General features: G+C 42.1%; 1 protein-coding gene across 4 annotated transcripts in view; it reads left to right on the forward strand.

The window, feature by feature from the left end:
* negr1 (neuronal growth regulator 1) overlaps positions 1-12,070 on the forward strand; it is a 339,493-nt gene that overhangs the window by 208,650 nt on the left and 118,773 nt on the right. Inside the window, exons 5-7 of one of the 4 annotated variants that reach the window (XM_035774613.2) lie at positions 2,980-3,089; positions 3,201-3,259; positions 3,435-3,532. The exons of the other annotated variants lie outside the window; for them this stretch is intronic. Of the exons in view, the coding sequence (XP_035630506.1) occupies positions 2,980-3,089; positions 3,201-3,259; positions 3,435-3,462 (197 nt within the window). The 3' untranslated portion in view covers positions 3,463-3,532. Of the gene's footprint in view, positions 1-2,979; positions 3,090-3,200; positions 3,260-3,434; positions 3,533-12,070 lie in introns of those variants that run through there. 4 annotated transcript variants of the gene reach the window in all.

Below are 12,070 nucleotides of genomic sequence, written 5' to 3' on the forward strand. Positions count from 1 at the left end.
CTCCCTGATTGTTATTTAGAATCTTCACTAGATTCTTTATTCATGGTGTTATGGAGTTAAGCTTCATTGGAATAGATGCCCTTCCCCATTCCAGTAAGGCTGAATTCTCTATGACCCCGTTTACAGAAGCACTTTTTGGGGACCTCAAAAATCTAATCAAATCAGGGTTTATCAAAGTTTATTTGTCACGTGCGCCAATACAATAGGTGTAAACCTTACAGTGAAATGCTTACTTATAGGCTCTAACCAATGGTGCAAAAGAAAAAAAGGTATGTGTGTGTGTGTAGGTCAGTAAAGAAATAAAACAACAGTAAAAAGACATTTGAAAAAAGAGTAGCAAGGCTATATACATACACCTGTTAGTCAGGCTTATTGAGGTAGTATGTACATGTAGGTATCGTTAAAGTGACGATAGTAAACGCACGTACACTCGTACATCGCCTTGGTCCGTACAATTGCCCTTATTTTAGCGCCCCCAAAACGTAATACTTCCAGATCAACTGTAATGGCAATACCATTGTAAAGCACAATTTATCCCTTTTCCAACAGAATCAATTACATGACCTAAACACTGCTTGCATAATTCAAGCAGGCAATGAGCCTTGTCATGTCTTTTTAAAAATGGCGGGTGGGGAAGCCAAACTAATGCGTGATGTCGTGTGGGAAAATTGCTTTTTTTCCACTCGATCTGTCCAACTTATCACCTTATTGCCTCTAAAATGTAAATAAAACACTATAAAGAGTTTATATAATGTGTTATTACATACCTATTTGAAGGTTTGTCGAATTTGAATCAGGTTTTTAGGGCGGTGCTTTAGTGATCTTAGAAGTAAACAGCGGCTTTGAGAATGATGATCGCATGCAATGATGACTCAAAAAATGACTAGGTATACCCCCCTTACCCGTCACTGTCCATTTCTTGTTTCTAAAGGATGAGAGAAGTGCTACACCTGGTGGAGAGAGATTGTAAGACAGAAATAGTTGCTTTATGCGTGCTGTACATTACAATATGACACGTCAAGATGTAACAGAGGGTCAGTTTTTTCAACTTTTCTCCAATACTATAGAGCCATTACCATGTCGATCAGCGCTTGAATAGAAACCTAGTTCACACCCCCGATTTTGAAGTCAACACTGTCGCTACAGTTCCATTACTTTTCTTTGTAGCCTCGTTTGAATGTTGCGGTTGCGCACATTTGTACAGAATGGGGTGAGTTTACAGTATGCATATATGATGAACAGAGAGTAGCAGAAGCTAAAAAGAGGGGTTGGCGGGTGGTGGGACACAATGCAGTTCGCCAATGTGCGGCAACACTGTTTGATCGGGCCAATTGAGGTAGAATGTACATGAATGTATAGTTAAAGTGACTTTGAATGTAACGTTATAGGCACCAGGTCCATAACCAGGGTTTGAGTTCTGTTGAGATCCGAAATGGCTCAACAAAACTGAAACCCTTCTATCTATACAATTCAAAAACGTTTAAATGCTATTTGGAGAACGGCAAAGAGAAGAAAAAATGACCACAGCCATTATCACCTTGGTTGTAGGTTCATTCACCTCAGTCCATCTACAAACACATAGCCTATTAGCTATATAATTGTAATGTTATACCCCTAAAAGGGCGAAAATATGAGAAATGTTTCACATTGACATAGCATCAGCGACGAAACTAAAACCTATTGCATTTTTAGAACTGCATTGTTGGCATTTCTATTGCACTTTAGTTGGACATATCTTATTTTTTTAGGTTCCTAACTTAGTACAGATTTACTCAGGGGGCCCAGATCCCAAGTTTTGTAACCACTAACCTCCTCTCCTCTGCTTCCTCCTGCATGCATTGATCCTGCCTCAGCCTCGCTACTGAGCGCCACATCACTGCCTGTCTCAGCATGGAGGAACAAATCTGCCGTAATTAGAAAAATTAGTAAATAAATAAATGCACACATAAATAGATAACTAATGAATAAAATTTGAGATCAAATTGATGATATGCTGCTGTGCTGCACACGCCCCGCCCCATAAAAGCACACACAGGAAACATTGTCATTGCTTAGTTTTGGAACAGTGAGCCATTGACTGCACCAGGTGGCTGTGTTATGAGTGGCTCGCATTCGACAATAAGGCAGCAGATTACCGACATAGTTTTGATTTAGAAGACCAAGAGACGGGAGTAGGTGGGCAAGAAGGAGTCGACCGGGCTTGACCAGAAAATCATGGTAAGCTGACGTTATTGAGTGAGTGTCAAGCTCGTTTGGCTACAACTGAACAAGTCGAGTTGGCTGGCTAGCTAGCTAGCTAGATAATGAAACAAACTGCAAAGATCACTTAGTAATAGAGTGCATACTTAATTAATATGGTTGTCAGTTGTTTAGCTAGCTAGCTACCTAGGATAATTCTTAACATCATCCATCTTTGAAGCAGTTGGTTGCAAAATTAGGTCTCAACAATCACATGCATCTAAGCTAGCAGCTCGCTAACTACAGTCAAATCAAGAGAGGGATGTCATGATGGAATAAGTCACCTATGTGAAGCTAGCCACAATACGGATTAGCCACAAAAGTGGAAGTTGCTTTCCACTTTAGCAATTGTTAGTGAGATGAGTCGTGGTGCCATATTATAAATAATAGCTTAGCTATATGCATATCGGGGCGGCAGCGTAGCCTAGTGGTTAGAGCGTTGGACTAGAAACCGGAAGGTTGCGAGTTCAAACCCCCGAGCTGACAAGGTACAAATCTGTCGTTCTGCCCCTGAACAGGCAGTTTTCACTGTTCCCAGGCCGTCATTGAAAATAAGAATGTGTACTTAACTGACTTGCCTGGTTAAATAAAGGTAAAATGAAATATGTATGTCATGTAATTTGTCGTAGCCGTTAGCACAAAAGGCACTATTGTTCTATTGTTGTCATTTACAGACATGAATGTGAAGTAGGAAAACTGATACATGAATCCGAAATACAGTTATTTTGTTAATCTCTGCAGTTTTGTCATCTGATCTCTTGGAACTTGATGGCGATCGATATGCAACTATACTACAAGGCAGGACATTTCTCTGCATCCAGCTTGAGGCTTGCTACCGGAGCACACCAACAGTAAGTCATGATATGTATTGTTTTCCTTCACATTGTATGATACAAGGTAGGAGGATCTGGGCCAGGTCTCTCTTTCTAACACACTCACTACCTCTATCCGACTCTTATCAGGTGATACAGAGACAGAATGTTCCTCCTGACCAACGACCTGCAATCTCTAGAGCAGAGAAGTAAGCTACACACAATAGTATACTTCACTATGGCAGTCTGCCTGTGATAATTTAGCATATTAAGGGCCACTGGTTGGATTTGATATAATGTACTCACTCAAACTCCTGCTCTCTCCCTGTAAAATTCTCCCAGACTTTTATCAAAACTAAAATGTGTCCATTTCTCTATCCCCAGGTGTGTCTGCTGTGCTATGGAACTTTAGAGCAGCACATCAGAAAACATGCCACTCTGTTGCCATCTATCTGCAGACTGTTCCCTGAGGAAGAATGCAACTATCAAGGCTTTCAAAAGCCACATTTTGGGGATGACCAAATGCAATAAAGTTTTGTATAAACAACTCATGTGTAGGGTGCCGTCTTTCGGATGGGACGTTAAAAGGGTGTCATTAAGGTCATTAAAGATCCCATGGCACTTATTGTTAGAGTAGGGGTGTTAACCCCGGTGTTGTGGCTATATTCTCAAGCTGTCCCTCATACCATCATGGTCACCTAATCATCCCCAGTTTACAATTGGCTCTATCACCCCCCTCCTCTCCCCTGTAACTATTCCCCAGGTCGTTGCTGTAAATGAGAACGTGTTCTCAGTCAACTTACCTGGTAAAATAACGGTATATAAAATGTAATTATTTTGTTAGATTACAAAATGGAAACCTTTTCACATTGGTCTTCACACTAAACTTTGACTAATTTCTGTGGTAACTTAAATACAAAGATTCTAAAGTAAATGGAAGTATTATGTCCAGGGTGAATACATTACATTTACATTTAAGTCATTTAGCAGACGCTCTTATCCAGAGCGACTTACAAATTGGTGCATTCACCTTATGACATCCAGTGGAACAGTCACTTTACAATAGTGCATCTAAATCTTAAAGGGGGGGGGGGTGAGAAGGATTACTTATCCTATCCTAGGTATTCCTTAAAGAGGTGGGGTTTCAGGTGTCTCCGGAAGGTGGTGATTGACTCCGCTGTCCTGGCGTCGTGAGGGAGTTTGTTCCACCATTGGGGGCCAGAGCAGCGAACAGTTTTGACTGGGCTGAGCGGGAACTGTACTTCCTCAGTGGTAGGGAGGCGAGCAGGCCAGAGGTGGATGAACGCAGTGCCCTTGTTTGGGTGTAGGGCCTGATCAGAGCCTGGAGGTACTGAGGTGCCGTTCCCCTCACAGCTCCGTAGGCAAGCACCATGGTCTTGTAGCGGATGCGAGCTTCAACTGGAAGCCAGTGGAGAGAGCGGAGGAGCGGGGTGACGTGAGAGAACTTGGGAAGGTTGAACACCAGACGGGCTGCGGCGTTCTGGATGAGTTGTAGGGGTTTAATGGCACAGGCAGGGAGCCCAGCCAACAGCGAGTTGCAGTAGTCCAGACGGGAGATGACAAGTGCCTGGATTAGGACCTGCGCCGCTTCCTGTGTGAGGCAGGGTCGTACTCTGCGGATGTTGTAGAGCATGAACCTACAGGAACGGGCCACCGCCTTGATGTTAGTTGAGAACGACAGGGTGTTGTCCAGGATCACGCCAAGGTTCTTAGCGCTCTGGGAGGAGGACACAATGGAGTTGTCAACCGTGATGGCGAGATCATGGAACGGGCAGTCCTTCCCCGGGAGGAAGAGCAGCTCCGTCTTGCCGAGGTTCAGCTTGAGGTGGTGATCCGTCATCCACACCGATATGTCTGCCAGACATGCAGAGATGCGATTCGCCACCTGGTCATCAGAAGGGGGAAAGGAGAAGATTAATTGTGTGTCGTCTGCATAGCAATGATAGGAGAGACCATGTGAGGTTATGACAGAGCCAAGTGACTTGGTGTATAGCGAGAATAGGAGAGGGCCTAGAACAGAGCCCTGGGGGACACCAGTGGTGAGAGCGCGTGGTGAGGAGACAGATTCTCGCCACGCCACCTGGTAGGAGCGACCTGTCAGGTAGGACGCAATCCAAGCGTGGGCCGCGCCGGAGATGCCCAACTCGGAGAGGGTGGAGAGGAGGATCTGATGGTTCACAGTATCGAAGGCAGCCGATAGGTCTAGAACGATGAGAGCAGAGGAGAGAGAGTTAGCTTTAGCGGTGCGGAGCGCCTCCGTGATACAGAGAAGAGCAGTCTCAGTTGAATGACTAGTCTTGAAACCTGACTGATTTGGATCAAGAAGGTCATTCTGAGAGAGATAGCGGGAGAGCTGGCCAAGGACGGCACGTTCAAGAGTTTTGGAGAGAAAAGAAAGAAAGGATACTGGTCTGTAGTTGTTGACATCGGAGGGATCGAGTGTAGGTTTTTTCAGAAGGGGTGCAACTCTCGCTCTCTTGAAGACGGAAGGGACGTAGCCAGCGGTCAGGGATGAGTTGATGAGCAAGGTGAGGTAAGGGAGAAGGTCTCCGGAAATGGTCTGGAGAAGAGAGGAGGGGATAGGGTCAAGCGGGCAGGTTGTTGGGCGGCCGGCCGTCACAAGACGCGAGATTTCATCTGGAGAGAGAGGGGAGAAAGAGGTCAGAGCACAGGGTAGGGCAGTGTGAGCAGAACCAGCGGTGTCGTTTGACTTAGCAAACGAGGATCGGATGTCGTCAACCTTCTTTTCAAAATGGTTGACGAAGTCATCTGCAGAGAGGGGGGAGGGGGAGGAGGATTCAGGAGGGAGGAGAAGGTGGCAAAGAGCTTCCTAGGGTTAGAGGCAGAAGCTTGGAATTTAGAGTGGTAGAAAGTGGCTTTAGCAGCAGAGACAGAAGAGGAAAATGTAGAGAGGAGGGAGCGAAAGGATGCCAGGTCCGCAGGGAGGCGAGTTTTCCTCCATTTCCGCTCGGCTGCCCGGAGCCCTGTTCTGTGAGCTCGCAATGAGTCGTCGAGCCACGGAGCGGGAGATCGGCAGTTCCATAGGCTACCTGAGACCTGGAACTCCACGTGGGTCGTGCGCGCTGGGACCACCAGATTAGGGTGGCCGCGGCCACGCGGTGTGGAGCGTTTGTATGGTCTGAGCAGAGAGGAGAGAACAGGGATAGACATTTATTTATTTACTATTTATTATAGAATACATTTGTATTCATATATAAACAGATATCACACAGGTGTCCAACTAAAATATATATCCCAGACAAGATTGAATGGGATAAGTAGACTAAGTGACTATAAGTCAATGATTGTGTCCGTAGCTGTTTATGAATTTGAGTGGTTACATACAATACATATTGACAGGGCTGTGAGACTAAGAGTGTTGCTGTACTCCCAAGTAAGGACATTGTTCCTGGTACAGCTGAAGGCCACAGTATTCAGTCAGGCAGCTTGAAGATGTGTCACCGTCCAGGCCCATGTCACAGTATGCATTGGCCTGATGAAAAATGCGTCACTCCAGGGACAGGGTTGCCTACCCTGCTCTAGGGTCCTGTGTTGAAACGACTGATGTGCAAGTTATTGGCCAACAGCTATCTTCCAGCGCCCATATTCACAACGTGCCTCAGAGTAGGGATAGTGATCTACGATGACCTCCCCCTTGTCAATGTAATTGTGCTCAGTGTGAAACTGATCCTAAAATCAGTACTACTCTGAGATTCTTTGAGGATGTGGGCCATGGCCTGTCAGCATCCTGGCCTGTCAGCAATGCCACTCCATCTGAAATGCAACAAAAACATCAATAAGAAGTAGCTGAGTCAGACACTAAGCTAACTAGGTAATGAAACACTCATGCAAATGTGCACAAGCTAGCCACAATAACGTTTAGCCCCCAAAAATGTATTTGCGGTCCGCCTTTAACATAAAATCTGGCATTGAAACTGATGCAAATAGTGGGATCATGTCGTATTAAAAAATATATATATATTTTTTTACCTTTATTTAACTTGGCAAGTCAGTTACAATGACAGCCTACCCCGGGTGACACTGGGTCAATTGTGCGCCGCCCTATGGGACTCCCAATCACAGCCGGATGTGATACAGCCTGGATTTGAACCAGGGACTGTAGTGATGCCTCTTACACTGAGATGCAGTGCCTTAGACCGGTGTGACCACTCATTAGTTACTAACTCGCTAGTTACCTGTCCACATTTTTTATCAGTAACGTAACTTTTGGATTACCCTAATTCAGTAATGTAATCTGATTACATTATGTTACTTTTAGATTACTTTCCCCTTAAGCGACATTATAAGAAGACAAAAATGTATGTTACCAATTGAACGGCATCTATTGCAGGATAAATAAATGTTAAAGTTTACATAGCTGGCCATATATGGATGTTCAATTTTATTTAATGGGTTGGTTATGTAGGCTTCTTCAAACCCATCGCTTTCTACTACATATAATAATCTGATTAAATTATATATTTACATTAAAAACCATAGTCTATCAGAAATCAGTCATTCCAATAAATGTATACCCCTTGATTTTCAAGAATAGGACATATGGAAGTGTAGATTAGCCAGTTTGTTTTACCTGAGCATGACCCCAAAACTAAGGACTTATTAGCCCGGCCTAGTCTGTTGTTTATGAATTTGTTGTCATGGAGGACTGATTGGGCTCATTGATTCGAGTTGAAAATAAATTCTGCGCTCATGGAATGGCATGCTTTGAGCACTACTGAAGAAGAAAAAGCCCCACTTGTATTCCATAGGCTTGGATCTGCACTGTGCAGCTGTTGCAAGAGCTCATTTTTCACGCTGTCCACTGGTTTAAAAAACATTGTTTGATAGGCAGCTTAAACTTATTAAATTCAACCATTATTGGGTTCAAATACACATTTAGATTTGTGAACAGCCATACACAACAACCACAATCCATAAGGCGCAAATAGCTAAATGAGAGAGCAGCAGTGTGATTCACATCAATGCACTATGTAGATATCAATAATATGTGATATCCGTATCGCCAGAGACCAAACCACTGCTGTCATCCTTACCTCCAAGCGTTTATTCAAGTTGGATAGTCTTTGGATGCCGACAGCAGTCGCACCATTAGAAGACATAGCTTGGACTGTAGCCTACAAAAGCCTATTCCTACTCTTTTTCTGCAATCCATCAAACACATTTGGTGTGTCATCATAGTGGTCTCTGACTTGTGGTCAGACTCGCTCAGGCAGATTTGTATGTCATTGAGAAAACAGAATTGTCAACGATTTTTTTGCAAACATCTTTTCTGAATTTATCCTCAAAGTAATCATCTAGTTTTTCAAAAGTAATCTGGAAACAATATTTTAGCTGGTAATGTATTACAGTTAACGTTTTTTGTAATCCCTTACATGTAACGGATTAGATGTAATATGTTACTCCCCAACCCTGCGTATTTGTACTAGATAATGCTTAATAAGTTTGAAATGTTAAACAAAAGACAGTACTTAGTTAATTTGACAGAAAATGACAAATCGGTTAATCTCAAGACTTCATGCATTGGGGGCATACTAATATATTTCACTGTACAGCCTTACCTGTGGATTGTGGGTCAGTGACACCCACAGCCAGTCAGTGACACCCACGGAATACAACTGTGAAGAGTTTACACAAATATTAGAGTCCTGGCTCTTATAGCAGGACTTCGACACCAAAGTGAAATGAGCCACATTAGCTCACATGTCAACCTACTATTTAACCTATACAGTGCCTTGCGAAAGTATTCGGCCCCCTTGAACTTTGTGACCTTTTGCCACATTTCAGGCTTCAAACATAAAGATATAAAACTGTATTTGTTTGTGAAGAATCAACAACAAGTGGGACACAATCATGAAGTGGAACGACATTTATTGGATATTTCAAACTTTTTTAACGAATCAAAAACTGAAAAATTGGGCGTGCAAAATTATTCAGCCCCCTTAAGTTAATACTTTGTAGCGCCACCTTTTGCTGCGATTACAGCTGTAAGTCGCTTGGGGTATGTCTCTATCAGTTTTGCACATAGAGAGACTGAAATGTTTTCCCATTCCTCCTTGCAAAACAGCTCGAGCTCAGTGAGGTTTGATGGAGAGCATTTGTGAACAGCAGTTTTCAGTTCTTTCCACAGATTCTCGATTGGATTCAGGTCTGGACTTTGACTTGGCCATTCTAACACCTGGATATGTTTATTTTTGAACCATTCCATTGTAGATTTTGCTTTATGTTTTGGATCATTGCTTTGTTGGAAGACAAATCTCCGTCCCAGTCTCAGGTCTTTTGCAGACTCCATCAGGTTTTCTTCCAGAATGGTCCTGTATTTGGCTCCATCCATCTTCCCATCAATTTTAACCATCTTCCCTGTCCCTGCTGAAGAAAAGCAGGCCCAAACCATGATGCTGCCACCACCATGTTTGACAGTGGAGATGGTGTGTTCAGGGTGATGAGCTGTGTTGCTTTTACGACAAACAACGTTTTGCATTGTTGCCAAAAAGTTCAATTTTGGTTTCATCTGACCAGAGCACCTTCTTCCACATGTTTGGTGTGTCTCCCAGGTGGCTTATGGCAAACTTTAAACAACACTTTTTATGGATATCTTTAAGAAATGGCTTTCTTCTTGCCACTCTTCCATAAAGGCCAGATTTGTGCAATATACGACTGATTGTTGTTCTATGGACAGAGTCTCCCACCTCAGCTGTAGATCTCTGCAGTTCATCCAGAGTGATCATGGGCCTCTTGGCTGCATCTCTGATCAGTCTTCTCCTTGTATGAGCTGAAAGTTTAGAGGGACGGCCAGGTCTTGGTAGATTTGCAGTGGTCTGATACTCCTTCCATTTCAATATTATCGCTTGCACAGTGCTCCTTGGGATGTTTAAAGCTTGGGAAATATTTTTGTATCCAAATCTGGCTTTAAACTTCTTCACAACAGTATCTCGGACCTGCCTGGTGTGTTCCTTGTTCTTCATGATGCACTCTGCACTTTTAACGGACCTCTGAGACTATCACAGTGCAGGTGCATTTATACGGAGACTTGATTATACACAGGTGGATTGTATTTATCATCATTAGTCATTTAGGTCAACATTGGATCATTCAGAGATCCTCACTGAACTTCTGGAGAGAGTTTGCTGCACTGAAAGTAAAGGGGCTGAATAATTTTGCACGCCCAACTTTTCAGTTTTTGATTTGTTAAAAAAGTTTGAAATATCCAATAAATGTCGTTCCACTTCATGATTGTGTCCCACTTGTTGTTGATTCTTCACAAAAAAATACAGTTTGATCTTGTTGTTTGAAGACTGAAATGTGGCAAAAGGTCGCAAATTTCAAGGGGGCCGAATACTTTCGCAAGGCACTGTATATTAACAAAGATTTGTGGGAGTGTGCCTTTGGCTTCATTCAGTGTTAAACATTGGCCATGTTCTCTTCGGAGCAGACAACCCACGAATTCTCACGTACCATGACTGTTATTTATACGCTCTGTGTGCATGAGGTAAAGAGCACAATGTTACTCTGGATCTTTTGAATAGGGATCTTAATGAATGAATAAATCTTGGCTACAAAACCACTGCTGGTTGACAGTACAGGACAATGATACCCAGACCGTATTGGGAAGCCTGCTCTATGTGTAAGCTGATAAGTCATGGACTGTTGAGTCCGTCTCTTAATTTCAAGGAAAACTCATTTTCAAATGGCTGAAGAGGTAGGTTATTAATTGATCTTTTAATTAAAAAACCTGCCCGATTTCTTTTTTAGAGAGCAATAGTTCACGGCTAAATAAATCATATTCCGTTGAGAAACACACCAATTAATCATGGTCGATTCCACAGCAGCGTAGTCCGAGCTTTTGGGGAGTATCTCAGAATGTTCTGGCAATTCTCACTCTTTACATTTGTATCACAAACTATTTGTTCGAAAATCGCAATGAAAGTGGTATTTAGGCCTTTTTTAGACATATACATGCCTCCTGTAAGACCCTTTGATCTATCTGTGAACCGTACATGATACCGACAACATTTTGGTGTCATTATACGTATAGTGTTCTCTCAAATATGGAGTATGTCTAGATTCTGAAATACAAATGTTAACATTCATTTGTTCAACATTAAAAACATGAATATTAATATCTCAAAATGACCCGTTTTGAATTAGCTTATTTTTAGACATATTGTTTGTAACAATATACTGTTAAAACACATCAAATTTCCAGAGTGGACTCTCTGGAGCTTTTAATGATATGACCCATTTTATACATAGACATTTACATTTTCAGTCATTAACCAATCACAGCCCTCCTTTAGGATTGCCCATTCAGCAAGTCACCATCAGAGGGCGTTTTATTTGAATCAATTTTCCCATTCACTTTTTTGGTGGTGCTCATAAAATATATAATACCTTCAGAATTAGCAGAGAGCCCACTGGAAATGTCATACTTGAGTAAAAGTAAAGATCCCTTAATAGAAAATGACTCAAAGTAAAAGTCACCCAGTACAATTCTAATTGGGTTAAAGTCTAAAAATATTTGCTTTAAAATAATCTTAGTATTAGTATTAAAAGTAAATGTAATTACTAAAATATACTTAAGTATCAAAAGTAAAAGTATAAATACTTTCAAATTCCTTATATTAAGCAAACCAGACAGCAACATGTTCTTGTTTTTTTATTTACCAATAGCACACCACGATATTCAGACATAATTTACAAACGAAGCATGTGTGTTTTGTGAGTCCGCCAGATCAGAGGCAGTAGGGATGACCAGGGATGTTTTGTTGTTAAGTGTGTGAATAGGACCATTTTCCTGTCCTGATAAACATTCCAAGTGTAATGGGTGCCAAGGAAAATGTATGGAGTAAAAGGAATGTAGTGAAGTAGAAGTAGAAGTAAAAGTAGTCATAAATATAAATAGCAAAAGTACAGATACCCCCAAAAATTACTTATGTATTATTTTGACTTACATACTTATACTTACATTTTTACTTAAGTAC

Source organism: Oncorhynchus keta, chromosome 8 (genome assembly GCF_023373465.1).
Source record: "Oncorhynchus keta strain PuntledgeMale-10-30-2019 chromosome 8, Oket_V2, whole genome shotgun sequence".
Lineage (NCBI taxonomy): Eukaryota > Metazoa > Chordata > Actinopteri > Salmoniformes > Salmonidae > Oncorhynchus > Oncorhynchus keta.